The sequence below is a fragment of the Manacus candei genome, unplaced genomic scaffold (assembly GCF_025592945.1).
Source record: "Manacus candei isolate 608988 ecotype Guabito, Panama unplaced genomic scaffold, ASM2559294v1 h1tg000050l, whole genome shotgun sequence".
NCBI classification, from domain to species: domain Eukaryota; kingdom Metazoa; phylum Chordata; class Aves; order Passeriformes; family Pipridae; genus Manacus; species Manacus candei.
Window position 1 is genome coordinate 8,591,750 of NW_026138098.1, and position 17,445 is coordinate 8,609,194.

Below are 17,445 nucleotides of genomic sequence, written 5' to 3' on the forward strand. Positions count from 1 at the left end.
CTAAATTTTCAAAACTATCCAAAAGGGAGCGGGTAAAACCCTATGCTGTGTGCTGAGGGTTAATCCAGCTGTGTCAGCTCTGAGCCCACCTGTGCACTATTGGCTGAGAGCAGGGGAGGGAGGCAAAGGCAGACAATCCACTGCTTAATTTAGGCAGTGACGAATGGGTTGCTGTGCAGGATGCTTCACTCCTGGGTGTCTGGGGTGATGCAGATGCTAAAAAGGGAAACCCATTTTCTCATATCTTTACAAAAAAGGTGTCATGGGTGGCAGCTCGCCCTGGCCTGCATCGTTTTAGTGAGGCCACTTAAGGTGCTTGGAGGGTGGCAATCTTAATCATTCATCATATTATAGTGCCGTACCCGGTCCCCCTACTTTTCCATGCTTTTGGGCTGGCTGATTCCACACCACAGCCATTTTGTCCAGGCATTTGCTTTTGTACCTGGACACGTCAAATCTGACAGAGATATAAGTGCATAGAGGAGCTGTGCTGCTCACTCTGCATTTTAACCAGTACTCTGCACTTTCCACCTCCTCCTCTTCGTTATCTCGGCACAGCTGAATACAGGGATTTGCAGGGAATGGGAGTAGGGAAGAATCCAGGTTATATGGCAAAAAGAAAACATAAGAAAGCTCAAGGTCAAGGGGTGCAGTCTGTTAGACCCAGGTATGGCGCCAGAGAGAACCATGGTGGGAACCATTGTACAAAATTTCAGGAGGGGTTTTCAGATTTTTTTAGTCTGCTCTGGCATATGGTTGGGGACCACTATTTTTACCTCATGGCCTTTTTATTTGCAGCATGTGCTGGTTATAGGTTAGACTGATGCAGATTGTGCTGAATGTGATACTGAGATCCTGCCTGCATGCACTGTGTGCTGATGACATCCAGCCAAAGGCTTAAATGTGCCTCATGCAGGCCTGAGATCATAATAGCTTTTATTTGTAGAATTTGGATGAACAAATGGTCTTTTCTTAGCCCAGCCCAGCCCTATTTCCTTTCTATTTTAGGAGATGATGATAATTGCTAGTTTTTCATGTATATACCCAACAGTTTTGCCAGAATTAAGATCAGGTTTATTTAAAAGCCATCTCAGCCTAATACGACAGAAATGGGCTATTAGTTTACTTTGATTCTAGACATTCAATGTGTCTGTCATATTAGCAGAATGGAAATTATGTTAATTTTCTTTTGCAAAACACTTCAAGGAACCCAGAAAGAGTAAGTAGATGTCATTGTTGCTAAAGAATAATAAAAGGATGCTACCAACCCCTTGTATTAAACATGAGCACAAGATTAAGTCTGGTGCTCAGACTTACTGTGCCTTTGGCTTACAAAGAAGCAATTAAGCAGAGGTACTTCATAGGTCCCTACTTCCTCCATGTAAATGGTTTTGGCATCACTAAAGATCAAGATACTGGATTAGGTAGACCTTTTGCATAAGGCAGTTTTTCTATTCTCACTACCTTGGAAATTCAGTTAGAAACAAAATGAAGTGCTTTAAAAATCTCTTTATTGATTCCATTTCTGAGCAATTTCAGCTTCACGGAAGCTTTTTGGATAAAAATGAAAAAAAGCATGGACAATACAGCAGATTTTTTGAGGGAATATGTAACAGGGAGTGTATCACAGTTTGGCAGGACCCCAGGTCAGGGCTGTGGAAGCTGGCACACTAGGAAGAAGCACTAGTGCTTGGAAGCTGAGAAATGGGTGCTGTTTTTAAAACTGCAGTTCAGCACCCACTGAGACTGAGGAAAGATCTCATTTGTTATCACAGTTGAAGACACGGTGCATGCTTCAGATTTAGCATAAGAAAATGTGGGCTGGAATGGACCTTGAGAGGTCATGTAGTATCCTCCCAAAACCAAAGCCAAGAGCAGTGTACCAAAGCCACCCTGACACGTGTTTGTCCCTTCCTCACCCCTGTGCTGGAAATTCCAGAACCTCCCTTAGTGACCTGCTCCAGCCTTTGCTGTCATTACAGGATGGCATGGAGCCTTGAGCTGTCACGGCAGAGCAGAGGGATCCATTACATGGTGTCACTCCTTGTCATTTCATGATTTCAATTTGTAACATATGTCCTCTAGAGAAAAGTCCTGGTATTAGGACATCTCAGGGTTGCTTTTCAAGTCCAAGTCATGTCAACAAGTCTGTGACTTGCATTTTATCACGAGATACCATGGTGCTTAGTCCCCTTCCCTTCTATTTTTAAGGGATTTGAGAAGAAAAAGAATGCTGATAGAAAGAGGGACATACTGCAAATGATGACCTGGATAGCAGGAATGTGCAGCAAATATTTGGGGCTCTCTTGGCCCATTATCCAACAAACAAAAGTCAGGTCCTGTAGTCAAAAGGACTGACTCTCCTCTCTTTAGAAGTTGTGATAATAAAACTTAGACTTGCCCTTTTTCAAGGCATGGGGTTGCCTGGGCCATAAATCCATGAGGAGATGAAGGTTTTCAGGCTGTACCTGTTCACTCAGCTTGAGCCAGTGGAGTCAGGATGATCTTTTCCCTCCTGCCTGGGCTTTAAAGGTTCTGTTCTATTTGTCTCCATTCGTTGCCATTTGTTGATATTTCAGGCATGTAGAGAGGATGTTAGATTAACCAAAGGAACACTGAGTTTGGGGATAATAAAATATGGAAAATCCCTTGTTCCAGGCTGTCTCCTGTGTGGCTTCCATGTGTGCCTCAGCTGATGGACATTCCCTTTCTGCTTCACTGGGCTTCCAGGCCTTCCCCTCCCTCAGTCCCTCTGTCCCCTGAGGCTGGGCACAGAAGCTGTAGCACAACCCTTGCAGTTCAGTGCTGTCTGCTACATCAGTCTCTTCAAATCTTACCATGTGCTGGATTGCCCCTTAACAGGAAATCTCTGAGTATTTTACATTTGAGTAGAAAGGAATGGAAGCTTGGAGCTGAGCCAGAGATTTCTCATGTAACATGAGATATTGTGACATCCTCTGGGACAGAGGGCATTCAGTGCTCCTGGCTTCAGGTTTGCATTCTACCATCAAAGAGTCCTTCAGAATCTCAGTGAAAACTGAGTGTTGACTACCCGGGTAGTACCAAAATTCCCGAGCAAGAGTCCTTATATCGATAAGAGATCATGAGAACTTCAGTTACCCACACCTGCAGGTGGAAGACAATATGCCCTTCCATGCAGCCTTCACTGCTGTCATATGGCTGTCACCCGTGCCTTGGGTCCTCCCTGGAAAAAGGTCTCTCCTCTGTTCCTGGCTGAGATGTGCCACCGCCCCTGAGCTGGGCGGACACGTGGGGCTCTGCTGCCACCACACGGGGACATGCAGCATCCTGGTGGTGCTTGCTCGGCCCCCATTCAGCAGTCGGGATCTTGGTAAAAGCAAAATGACAAACAAACAGATTGCTTTAGAAGATAGGAATTTTTTGCAGTAATGATTTTTGTAGTTTGTTCCTAACAAAATCTAAAGTCCGTACAGTGCTTGCCAGGTAGTCTTTGAACCATAAACAGCATGAAAGACAGAAGAGATACTTTCCCTCTTCTACTGAGTATGACTGAATCTTTATACAGAACCTAGGGAGGGTTTGAGGAAAGAAAGATGTACGTTTGCTGTGTAGTTCTCCCCTTTGGTTACCAAGTGTCGTGGTGGGTGGGTGGTTAATGAGGGTTAATGAACCAAGTAGCTGACAACAAATGCATCTGTTTGTTTATTTGCAGATTGTGCTGGCTGTGGAAGAGACATAAAAAATGGGCAAGCATTGCTAGCTCTGGATAAGCAGTGGCACCTGGGGTGCTTTAAGTGCAAGGCCTGTGGGAAGGTCCTAACCGGGGAATACATCAGCAAGTGAGTAACCTCTGCACCTCTTCTGAACTTGTGGCACGAGCTGCAAACAAAGAAGAGCTTGCAACAAAGTTCAGCTTTTGGAATCCTGTTTTGACCTCCTTTCCATATGCACCAAAATCTTTGTTGTCAGTGAGAGCTGAGTTGGGAAAGTAAACTGCCAAGTGGAACTGAAAGGTGATGTTGAATGATAGCAGTCTTGTATTTAAAACCAGTATGAAAGGAGGTATATCTTCATGTTCCTGCAGAGGATTAGGTGGATTGCTGCATATGTTTTCTGTATTCACCAGATAAAGTGTTGTGCCATTTTGCTTTTCAACACGTGATTTTGAGGAAAAAAAGTAGGAACCTGTCCACTTCTTACCTTTGCTAGAAAATAGAGTAACCTTGATGATGTGATTGACCTGACACTGTATTTCTCATCTGCATATAAGAAACTAATGAAGGGGTTTTGAGCAGAAGAAAGTACAGAGAAAGAGAGTGGGGAAAAGTGGTATAATAATAAAATGGAGGGAATGAAGATACAGTCTCTTTCCCCCCCTTCAAGCATATAACAAGAGAATAAATAAGAAAACAATATATGTTTGACAAACCTGCCATTCAGCTGTGTATACTATTTAATAAAAAGTAGTGTTTGTAATTTCTCAAAAAAAAATTTGGCATCTGAGAAATACTCCTAGGCTGACTAGTGTTTCCACTTTTACTTAATGTTCCCTGTTCATACTAAAAAACTACATGACCTTACACTTAAAAGCAGGCTTATAGCCTTGCAAACTACCAAAGATTATTTTTTTTCTGAACAAAAACTACCTGCCTATGATAAAGATTGTGATCTCCTCTCATCCCCACAGACATATTCCCACTGATTCCCTATAATTGCACCTGTAGGTGTAGAGAGTCTGCTCTAAATAATGAGATTTATTTTAGTGGTTTGTACTGGATGCCTTTTCTTGATGGGAATTTAAGGAATAATTCTAAGAGACACTAGTGAGAAAGATTTTTTTTTTCTTCTAATACAAACTGTTTCTCTTGAATTCTCTCCATTTGCCTGTTGCTGTGTGTAGGAGTTCCAGACTGAAGACAAAGGAAGAGTGTAAGTTACACTGTAAGCAGTTTACTAAAAGGTTGTTTGTAATTTGTGGATTTTCTTTTTCAGAGATGGTGCTCCTTATTGTGAAAAGGACTACCAAGTGCTTTTTGGAGTCAAGTGTGAAGCATGTCACCAGTTCATTACTGGGAAAGTCCTAGAGGTAGGTGTTTTGTAAACTAGAGTCTAAGAATTGGACCATGTCCCATTATGTCCTCATGTAACAGCAGAGAATACAAAAATTCTCATAGGAAAGGTTTTTCAGCTGATTTTAGAGCAAAGTTGCTTATTTTGAGAGTGGTTTAGTTTTGCAGTCATCAGGAAAAGTATGTGATATAGAATTACTTGCACTAGTTTCTGTGGATCTTTGGTTTCTAATTTTTTATTTTCATGGTGATCTGCAAAGTCTGCAGATCAAATTGCACTGCTTTATTCTGTGTCAGATATTATATATTTATAGGAACAATTTGAGAACTGGAAATGTATTTGGCAACAATAAGTATCCTGAAGCTTGCCACATGAGGCTTACACATGATCTGAATGATGAAGAGAAGGTGAGAGGGAGAAATGTACTGGAGAGGTAAATTGTATGTTCAGAAATGAGAAGGCAGAAGCCATCTGAACCACTTCTTTTGTTGACTCTTATTTGGAGTCCTCAATGTTCTTATTGAAACCAGTCAAATCTTTTTAGAGATGTTTATCTTTCATTGTTGGTGCTGATCTTCATCTCCCATGGCTGTCATAAGTCCCCTTTGAGCTGGAATCCTTGAACTTTGCATGATCACCCTGTGTCATTACTGAAATGTTTAAGAGGCCAAAATGCAGAGGACCTTCCTTCTCACCTTGTCACTGAGACATGAGGAGCAAAACTGTTATCTTTTCCCTGTAGGAAACTCTGTTCAATGAGCTTTGAGCTCAGGTCTGGAGCTGGGCTATATGTTTTTCAGTGAATAACTGAAAATAAACCCGAAAATGTCACAAAAAATAAAAGCAGCTGGAATTAGCTAGTGAATGTGTTACAGGTTCTCTTCTTTGTGTCCCATCTGCTACAGATAGAAGTCTGCATCAGCCCTCATATGAGAAGTTTCAGGTTGTACATAAAGTGGTTTAGTTCTGGAGGTCTCTGTGGTACAGCATTCAGAATATTTACTGGCCACCAATGAGATACTCAGAACACATGTGGACACCTGGTGCATTTGTCACTGCGTGTGACAAACGTGGGTAGAGACCTTTCCCAAATCTTCGTTCGCGAAGCCCAGCCACGATGATGATACTAGAAGGAAGTACAGTTCTTTCATTAGCCAGAGTCTTAGTCTGCCTTCTTTGCAATGTGTATCCAATTCCTTTGGAGACCCATACAGATAATTATTGAGAACAGCCCGAGTTTTCTCTTGAGTAGGAAGACATGTTTCTGGCTTTCTTCTTCTGGTCTGCTACCATCTGTTTATCTATTCTTGTCTGCTGATGAGTTTTGCAATTTAGTGTTATGTACTGGTGACACCATAGTTGCATTCCAGTGCAGGAAGCACTGCAGGAGAGAAGTAATTGGATTTGTGAGATTGGGAAACATAGAATAATTTAGAAAGAATTCTAAAATTATTTTAAGTGTTTTATTTTAAGATAAGTGCTTTAACCTACAAGCAATGCAACCTATTGAGAGTCATGGAGATGGAAATTATAAAAGAGAATATTATTAGAGTCTGTGGAAAGCTGGGAAAAATTAAGCTATGTCTATCTGGAGCCCTTTGTGTAGTAGATGTGAATATGGCAAGGTTGCACTGGTGTTACTCTTCGTAGCATCAGTGAGGAAGAAAGCTAGATCTTTGAGGGGATCATCAGAACTGGATAAATTAAGAATAAGGAAAGATTAGTTCAACTGAGCTAGAACTTGGCTGTCCATGATACTCTAAGCTAAAGTTTGGGTTTTCAGAGATATTGTGTCCTGGGCAGAACTTTGATGCAGTCATTTTGACCCCAAGCTTAGTTTCTCACTCCATAGTTCTTACTCTTCTGGTGACTGTTTATTAGCAGAAGATGAGACAACATTTTGCTGCAGCAATGAAACATGTCCAACCTCTTGTGTCTACCTGTTCTAAGAGTCAAAATCAGATAAAAAAAGATAAAGATTTTTCCATTTGACATAGTCCCTGCAGAATCAGAATTTGCTGGTGAATTAGAAACAGACCCTTTGAATGATCCTGTCAATAATGGAAACATTATTTCCGGTGGAAACATGGGTTCTGTTTAGACTAGAAATTTTATTTGAATATTTGTGGTTTTCACCAATTATCAGAGACATAACCCAAAATACTGCAGCAGAGGGCAGCAGTGCTTCTCAGTATGTAACTAAGCCCAAACTCCTCTAAGACCTTGCAGCTCTTGAAAGCTGACTGCTGTCTGAAACGTGTAGATTGGCCAAGTCCTTAGAAATTTTCACCAAAAAAATTAGTGCTGTGTGTTCAGGGAGGCTATTCAGACTTTGGCTTAACTGCATTACAGTATGTATTAGCAGCCTGGATAGTCCATGATTAGTGTTCTCCAGGTATCATAAGGGAATGCAGATGCAGGAGAGACATCCAAATACTTTATGTCCTTAAGTGGTGCTTGAAAGTTTAGAAGGCAGCTAACATTCAATAATCAGAGGAGTTTATCAGAACTGTAGGCTAGTTTCTTGGCTCATGACTATCAGAGATGCACAGTTCCAAAGGGGCAGGATTAATGCCTCTAAATAGGACTAAAATAAATCAAAACTTAGCATGAGAAAATCCTGTGTCAGCACATGTGTCCCCTTTGGGCAAAAAAAGTTAGTGTAAAGGATGGGGTCAGAGCATGACATAAATCCTCTGGTAATAACGGAGATGAGGGATCAGAAGCAGCCACGGGGCCGCAGAAGATAGTTCACAGAACAGGATGCCACACTTCAGAGAGGGCTGCAGTCCTGTTTGAGGCAGGACAATTAACAATCTCCTTATCCTGTACAGGAAATCACCCACAGCCTTTCGGTACACCTGAAGTTTTAATTTAGATGAAGATTGAGAATCCCAGACAGGATTACTGTCTTCCTTCTTTGTTTTCTTTGGCAATGTTCCTTTGGCAAATTTGAGGATTTTTGGTGATTTATATCATGCAGGTTGTCTCTTGTCCTGCTGTTTCCCTATTGGGAAGGAAACCACATTCTTGGTGTGAAGTAGTACATTTATAGGAATTGCCTACATAGAGGTTATGACTGCCCAGCCCAAGTTATACCTACTGACATGCAGTAAGAAAAAAACTTAAAACACTTTGTATTTTGCCTTTGATAATAAAAATAGTTGTAGTAAATGTCCTGCAGTAAATATATTGATCAGTATATTCAATTTTGTCAATAAAATAATTCATCATATCAGAAGCAGAGTATACTGTCTCATCGAGTTCATCCAAAGAAATGATTAGAAGAGATTGGAGGGAAATATCTGGTACATTGTACAAACTTCCCTCTAATGGATCAGAAGTGATTAGCAGTAAGCATTTGTAGTGTGGCTTTATTTTCTGCTTATTCTTATTACATCTAAGATAGCCTGTAGAAAAACTGAAGGGAAATGAAAGCATGAAACTTAGCTATGGATTCTCAGAGGGTGGTGCTGTCTATTTTACTGGTAAAATACTACTTCTTTTTAATTTAAAGAGAAGTTGAGATTTTTGAAACACTTCAGACTTGCAGTTCCTGCTCATTTTGTCCCTCAGTGTATCTTTAGCACTTCTGTAAAATCAGGCTTTCAGTCTCCTACAATGAGCAGCCAGCAAGAGAGATACACACTCCTGATGTGAATCTAAGAGTCTTCATCTCAGAAGCAGCTGTGCTGTGCCCCTGGTCAGCACCTCAGCAAAGCCTGTCAAAAAGGCCAAGGTTTGGGCTCAAACCTTTAGATTCAAGCCTTGAGAGGATTGACTCCCTCCAGCCACTCTGTAGAGGTGATCCCTCTGCTCAGTTAAGAACTGCATCACTAGAAAGAGATATTATTATTTTGCTAATATCCACAAATCGTGGAAGAATGCTTTTTTTTCCCTAGGACATAGATTTAACAACTTTCAATAGCCATGAAAATACACAAGAAAAATAACATGTGCATTTAAGTCAGCTCAGATATTTCTGATGTAATATTTGGCACGTAACTTTCTGTGACAAATAGTCACAGACGACAGATAAGAGCATGGCAACACAATAAATGTGGTAAACGTCCAATGAGAAATAGATATTGCAACTTTCTTGAGCATACTGGATACTTTAATACTTGAGTGTTTCAGGAAATGTTGTCAAGGCAACAGAGATCAGTGTTCTTCTTCCTTGGATTTCTCCATCAGAAAGGAATCTTTAGTCATGAAAAATTACTCATTTCCCATTAACTGGTGAAAAACATTTTTAGCAGGCAGTAACACATAGTGAGAGTGAGGACTTCTACACATACTTTTCACTAAGCTTTGGCTTTCGTAGCTTCCGGGCTTGCCCTTTGAAAGATGTCTATCTAACCATAATCCTGCAAATTTCTGTGTAGATGTGCAACTCCACAAATCTAAGTAAACTTCAGCGTGTATTTAGCCATTTGAAAGATGTTGGCCTAAATAATTTTTGTCTAATGTAGTTTTCATACAAAATATAACTATTCCTCCGGGGCTTAATTCAAAATAATTTAAATAATTGAAAAGCTTCCCATTGACTTAAAAAAATGGTGGATCATGCCTATATCCATGATTTCATCTTTGTTTATATAAAGTGTTTTACAAAACTTCTAAGCAGAATTCTTTAAGTTCTGCAGAACAAAGACATGAGGCCAGAAACAGGTAGATATTTTGCATGAAATCAAATAGAAAATTTGAGAATAAGATTGAGGTCTTACAATTTTCACTTTTTTTTGGCTGTAACTGATATGAACAGGATTTGATCTCATAATCTAGAGACAGAGATGTATATATCTGCTCTCAAATCCCTCAACCATCTTGCTATATTACCCATTTATTTTTATAATACTACGTACTTAATATTAATTGGCAAAGAAAAAGCCATTGCGTAATTTCTCCTAGCTGTGCATAGCTCTAGTTCCTGGTCTGAGGGGCTGCTGCCTGCCCTGGGTTTGCTTCCTGTGCACTGTTGAAACTTGCACCTCGCCGTGTAAGCAGTGGCACAGTGCCATTTTCACAGATGGACCTGAAAAGAGAAATGCCAGGGCACCAGGAGGCTCCCTTGATTTCAGTCAGCAAGGTCAAGTCAAGTTCTATGTTTGTGACACTGTAATTTATGCTGAGCGTCTCCTGATTTTAAAGAGGAGTAGTAATTTAAGATGTGGTACTTAACATGAAGGAGGTTTAGTACTTGGAGGTACTGTTACTTTAATTACCAGAATTTTGAGATGCCTCATCTGTGCTGTAACTAACTCTGAAAGATGTCAATTCTGAGACACCTTGACTTCTGAAGTTAGAAGGAAATAACAATAAATGTGGGAGGGAAAAACCAAACAAATGGCAAAAGCTGCTACATTTGTCTAAGAAAATTGTATCCATATTTAAGAGGCAAAGCATGTGAGCCAGAAGTGCCTATCAGTTTCTTCAAGTGTTGTTTTCAGAGCTAGATTTAGAAACCTGTGCTGCGAGGGATTCATAGAAGTTTCTGCTTATTCTTACCATGTGAACGAGTCTGTTTCCAAATAAATAAATAAATGCCAGATGGCAGAACAACCTTGCTGCTTCCTAAACGAACTGTAAATGACTTATTTGAACCATGGCTGCCTATGTTGTTCAACTGTTGCTTTCTGGCAACACTTACCCATACTAGCAGCTTTGCTCGTGTGAGTATTAGCATTCAGATGCTTCAGTTGATTGGCTTTCAAGGAAACTCAGTAGCCTGTATGTTTAAGTCGTCTATTTTAGGAAGACTTAGGCTCATAGCTCACCTGAAAACATCAACTTTCTCTGCAAAGAGGACAGAATTTAGTTAGGTACCTCAGTACAGTCATGCATCTGGTCTGGGTTCTTGGAACACTTTCTAGATAGAGGAGCTATGCAGAGAATCTCTTAAAACAAACAGAGATTAGTTTCAATTCCATTCAGAAAGGTTAAATGAAAGACTAGTATATATTCTTCTGCTGAATGAAGCATTTAGCAAGGCTGTTTTCATAGCAGTTATGCAGGAAGTATCGCAAAATATGTCATTTACTGGATTTTAATGATGCAACCTGTACTGGTAATACAGGTTGATGTGAATGAAAATTCTGAACACTTTTATAAGGGAAGCAATTAATGAACTGAACAAAGACTGTTGATAGGATGGATCCAAACAGGTTTGGTGGTATGTTTAAGTTGTAGTAAAATAATATCCCTGAAGAATATATTACCATTCTGTTTTCATAGCACTACTGGTTTGGGTGTCTTATAGACTTGGGAGAGACTTTGCTTGCAACCTGTATCTCCTGGTTGTCATCCTCATTGTTATCCATTGTCATCCTCACACACTGTAATAATCCAGGGGAAAAGGCCACAAAGCATATGAGAAGCAGCAGTGGAGCTTAATGCATGCTTTGTTAGTTCTGTGATTTGCTTTGTTTGTGTTTAATTTTACTGCTGTTAGAATAAATGAGAAAACATGACCATGTTGCTTGAACATCCCAGGTAAATGATAAGAAAAAGCAGAAGCACATGCTGTGGTCATTTGCCCTCTTAGTCAGCATTTACTGCAGAGCACAGGACCTTTTCAATTGTGGAAATTACCTGTGAGAGATCAGATAGGGTCAGTGCACAGGGCCCATTGAAAACTCATAAAATGTTCCTGGAGTGTATCTGAAGCATGATCGTGCTCCAAAATGTGCAAACAGGATATGATACATGTACCAGTGTGAGAAGTGGCCCCAGCACCCTGCCTGCCTTAATCTGAATTGGGCTAGAATACAATCTCACTGTAACTGTTTCTGACAAAACTAGATTAACTCTCAGGAGGCTGTATAAATTCTTCAGAAGCTGTGGAAGTAATATTTAATAACTTCTAGAGAAAGAGAGCACTGAGTTCATACTCAGCAGATGCCTCTCCCCAAGGGAAAAATGTTCTAAACTGTGTCAACGTCAAATAGTGACACACAAAAGTGATGAGAAATGGTCCTGCCCCTGCCTGGGCTGGTGTTCTTCCCCCTTTTCCTTTTTCAGAATGGGATGGCCGAGTTGCTGCCCGAGTGGGTTTAACGCGCAGGGAGGGTTATTTGCTTGTTTTGGTGGGTGTGTGCAGGAGAGGCTGAGTGGGAGCAGAGGAGGAGTGAGGCTCAGGACCGGGTGCAGCTCCAGGCACTACTCTGTGAGCTGGTTCGGTGAGCACGCACACCAGCTGCACCGCGCTCTGCTGGGGCTCGACTCTGAACGGAGGTGGAGGAATTCTGCCCACTGGGCTGAGGAGGGAATGGACTTGGATTGAAAAATTATTGTCAGAAGGTAAACGCCTTCCTGTGAAATTGGATACAAACTGGAAGGGGTCATGGCTTTCTGGGGGGAGGAGAGGGGAGTGCAGCTTTGTGATGTGACTGAATAGCAGCCAGTGGGATCATAATAGGGTACTTGTACTTTTGTTCCTGTGCACCAGAAGGATTTTTTTTAAAATTAGATAAAGAGAGTGCGGCTTATATGTTTTTTAAATATCAGGAAGAGAGGAGAATGGTACAGAGCTTGGGCTGTTTCTCATTGTAACTGATTGCTGATGTATGGAGAAACAACACGATCCTCTCTCTTAAAGAATTCTTGATATAGTTTCCTGGCTTTTTTAATCACTTTGCAGACCTGTTGCATAAAAATTAGGTTAGTGTATGTTTCCAGTTTCCCTGCCTGTTTGCTGAGAAGGGTGTTTTATCAGTCAATGTAGAAAGCTGATTTTTTTTTTTTTATTAATCTAATGTGGGGTTTGTTTGCATAAAAATGGGGAAATGTTTAATAATTACTCAGGATATGGGTGAGTGGTTGAGACAGGTTGTCTGTGTAGCTGAGTAGCAGCATAGATTTAACTTCATTTTAGACTACCCTTTCCTGATGAGAAATATGCTACTGTAATTGCCAAGAACACCACACCATGCACAGGATCAAAAATCTAGAATAAATATACTTCCAGAAAAATAACGTAAGTCACTTGATATAAAAATCTAACAGGATTTTTTTGTGATTTTTCCCCTCCACCTCCATCAAAACATTGTATTTGGCAGGAGGGGTATCTGTAGTTGGGAAAGACCTCATATATACAGATGACAAAAGAGTATCTGAAGTTGACAGAGCCCTAACAGAAGTTTAGTTGCTATGGCAGCATAATCACAAGGCATTAACTTCTCAGCAGTGGTTTGGAAACCATCCTTCAGTCAACTTGAACATCAGTAGAAAGGGAAGGAATGTTAAGAGGATGTAGAGATGGTGAATAATAAGAGCAGGTTGTAACAAGTAATTTGAAAAAATAACCTATTAAAACTTCCTTATTGTCACAAAGGGATTTGTGAAATCTTGCAGGTGCTTATAAAATTATCCCTTATCTCTATAAATTGCTTTTGTGACCACAGTGTTGCTGATTAGGGTCTGTATTTCTTAGCAAAGCATCATTAGTGTCTACCTTTCTGATTTATATATTCTCTGGTGTGTTTCTTGCACTAAACATTACTGAAAAACTTCAGGAGATTGATCAAAATTCTTTAAAAATTACATTTCAGTAGCGTCATTTATAGTAGCATAAAGTTTCTTGCCACCATAAACAGCATTTGTGATATATAGCCATTGCATATATTCCAGTAACACACAACAGACACTTGAAACAAGTAGCTTTATCATGTCTTAAAGTTGCACAGAACACATACCAGTTTATAGAAGAGTAACTTACCTGGATGAATTTATTGTTCATGTTACGTAGCTGTATTAAGAGTTGCTTGGTTGTCACTGCAGAACACATCTTGTTCTGCTCTTGGATCAGACTACTTCAGGGAAAACATAATACTCTATTTTTATTTAGTAGTCCACATTGCTTCGCTGCCCATCTTCTAAAACTTTGCATTGTGCTGGTGCTACCTGCCTCAATCACCCACAACAGAGATATAAAACTAATAATGATCCCTGCACCAAAGAATTTAGACTAAAACCAGAATTTTCTCCAGCATCATAGTCTCACTGGCAGTTGGGATGTGGTGATAGGGGAATGTGACAGTGCACTCTGCAGCAATATAAAATTATTTCAGCCAGTTACCTTTCGTTCTTCTTGCAGGATTGTGATTTGTCATTTTTAAGTCCTGCTTTAAGTTTTCCTATGAGTGAAGAGTTTGCGACTGACTTTTAGAAGACCAGGATAGGACTTAGACTATCTCCCATGAAAAGTAATTGTAGGGAAGAATGCAGCAATAACGTGTTTGAAACTTGAGAAGTGGAGAAGAGCCTGTTGGGGCAAGTCTGTAGCTGTCACCTGCCTGTAACAGGCTACATCCTGGTATTGTGCCCAGCGTGTGCTCTGTGAGGACTCAGTCCCTTCCCTCTTTTATCTGCTTCGTTAGGGTGCTTTCCTGGGGAAGAAAACAAAAACAAAAAAAAAGAAAGAAAAACAAATACAAACCCCAAAGATATGTTTGGAATCTGCAGGGGCTTTGAAGTCCACAGAATTAACACCTGTCTTTGCTGACCAGGTGTTTTACAGATGAAGAAATACAATCAAATGAGTATTTTATGGGTGATTAAATGTTTGAAATGACCACCTGGAGCACAAGGTGGGTAGATTTTAATTACTTCTTCATGCTACATTAGAAGATCATCCAGGTCTAATAGTTCTTTGGATAGATACCTGGGATGAATGACATTTATTACAAAGCCCTCTTTTTAAGAGGGAAAAATAACACACAGCAAGAGAGGCACCTTTTCGTCACCAGTAACACAGATACTCCAGCATTTAAACTATCTGTGAAATTAGCCTGGGATTTTTTGTGATTTGCAGAGGTCACTGAAATGAGTGTCATAAATCATTTGAATATAAGTTAAAATGTAAGAAATTGAGTTTTACAAGTAGGATTTGGAGAGAGATTTTTTATGCATGAAGATGGATTTACTGTTACTTAGAGTACTACTTTAGAATAGTACTTTACTTCTGTAGAGTAGTTGCATTTTGGCTGGAAAATGCTTTTTTTCCTAGCAATGAGGAGAGTAAAAACTGAGGCAGTAAAAAACTTTAAGAAGATATATCTCACCATCACTCTTGAAATACTGCTCCTTAGGCAAAATCATGGAGACCCTTTACTCAGTTGAAAACCAAATGGCAGCAAATATTGTTATATATCCATTTTTGCTTTATGTCCATCAGCTCTTTCCTGGTCATCACTACAGTAATAATGTTGGAATAGTTTTTCTGTGGTAACTAGAAATCTTGATTTTTATATGGAGCTGAAGAAGAGAGAATAGGGAGAAAAATCCCTGGGTCTTGGCTCTGAAGAACATACTCTGATGGGATATTCATGCTAGCAAGGATTCAAAAATGTACTTGTGTAGTTTTGCAGCCGTAATGGGAAATCACGTGTATCAGCAATTAGAAGACTGACAAATAGGACAAAAAAAAGGACTTCTGCCAAAAAGAAAAGACTCTGCTTTTAGTATAGCATGTGTTGGTGGTCTGACATGTATTCAAAGTTGTTCTGTTTGAAAAAGAAGCAAGTATTTTTCTGTGCTACCTATTCACTGGTTACCTTGATGGCCTTTGTTGTTTCCATTTTAGATTTAGTGTAACGTAAACTCTTTGGCCAGAATTACAAAATGAGGATTCCTGAGAATTGTCTGGATGTAGTCAAATCCAGGTTCATAACTGACTCTGGAGTGACTGGGAAGAAAAATATTTGAAGAAAGTCTGTCCCTTTTCTAGGTTGTCATCTGCTGTTTGTTGTGACCTGTTGTTGGAAGAGGTTTCCAAAGGTACCAGGTAGCACTGCAATTAATTAGGGATAAAACTCGTCCTGTAGACTTTTTAAAGCATTACCAGAGCAGACTACTTAGAATAGGATCAGTTTGCTATGAGGGCTCTAGTCACTAATAGGAAAAATATCCCCTGCCCAATTCACACATAAGATGTTCCCCTATTAGAATAATCTGTGAGTCTATCACGTACAAACTAGCATAAATTGAGTGTTGCATATCTACTTTGTTTCTTACAGGCTACTTTTGTTTTCTGTTCTCTGGTTATTTGCTGTGGATGTACTGTGTCTGACCTCATGCTTAGTTCCTTTCTCCCCTCCTTTGGCCCTTGCAACTTTTATTTCTCTGTTGTTTTTGGGACACTCCCTCTGAAGTGAGTGCAGATATCAGAATGGAGCCCAAACTTTGCTAAATTGCATGCCAAGTCTTGCACAGATCCTGAAACATCCCTCTGACAGACAAGTGGAAAGACAGTTCTGCGTTAGATGAACAAGAAAATTGGCAACAGTTATTTAGATCTAGTGCTGTGCTACATGGAGGTCTAGCCGGGCTGGGAGTCTGAGGATTTGAGTTCTCTGCTTGGCTCTGCTGCGAGCATTAGTTTGATTCAGAGTGAGTTGCTTAATCCCCAAGGTCTCACTTGCTTAACCAGTTAGAAAGTGCTTTGCACTTGCCCACTCAATTGGTTAGCAAGAGTTTTGTCTAGTGTCACATTGGGCTCTTTTCCCAACCTTCCCCATACCACAGAGCCCTGTCACAGTGCTGGGCTATCAGGGTCAGTAGCAATTTTGGTGCTAATACAGCATATCCAACCCCAGAACTTCTGGCCTTGCACTTGAACTGTCTCAGTGAACCACAAACCAGATCAACCAAAGCTGCCTTGTAGCCACAAAGCCCCTGCTAGAGCAGGAATTTTGCTGCTTAGCCAGGACAGGTCTCAGTGAACTGATTTAACTCAATTGGAATATTTTCCAGTGTAACCTGTGCTCCCTAGGAGGTGCCTGATGTATGTGTAAAAGCTTCTCTCTCTGTAATGCCCATTGTGATAGATAAAGGTCAGAAGCACTGCTGAAGTCATCTTGCTTGACCTTATCTTTTCAAAATTGTAGCACTTTTCCCTAGAAACCAAATTAAAGCTTATCCTTTGGTAAATTATCCTATCATGAAGGCTGCAGAGTGATTATAAGGCCAAAAGTTTTCCCTCTTGCTGCTTAAATTACCCTTGATTTTTAGAAACTTCACCTTATTTTGAGGTTAAATTCGTCTAATTTCAGCTTTTTGATGATGTCACAGTGTTTTCAATAGGATTGAAAAGCTCATGCTCTTTCCTGCTATTACCTCCCTTCTCTGCTTTTAATCGCCTGTCACTGTGATCTAGTCACCTCTGAAGCCTTTTCCTGAATAATGATTTGACTCTGAGTCCTTCAGGACCCAGGCTCACGTTGTGTTGATGGTTCTCCACTGGACTCTCTCCTGTAAATCCCCACGTACGCGCTCACAACTGATGTTGCAATGGTGATGTTGCAGTATCTGTAGTCAAAAGCAAAACTTTTTCTGCTTTTCTTTCATATTCTTTCTATACATTAAATGATACATTAAAAGACCCAGCCCTTTCAG

At 40.2% G+C, this 17,445-nt stretch overlaps 1 protein-coding gene across 21 annotated transcripts in view; it reads left to right on the plus strand.

The window, feature by feature from the left end:
• ABLIM1 (actin binding LIM protein 1) overlaps positions 1 to 17,445 on the plus strand; it is a 199,922-nt gene that overhangs the window by 119,073 nt on the left and 63,404 nt on the right. For all 21 annotated transcript variants that reach the window (XM_051801135.1, XM_051801131.1, XM_051801133.1 and 18 more), the window contains 2 exons: positions 3,695 to 3,821; positions 4,975 to 5,068. In XM_051801135.1, coding sequence (XP_051657095.1) covers positions 3,695 to 3,821; positions 4,975 to 5,068 — 221 coding nt within the window. The remainder of the gene's footprint in view (positions 1 to 3,694; positions 3,822 to 4,974; positions 5,069 to 17,445) is intronic.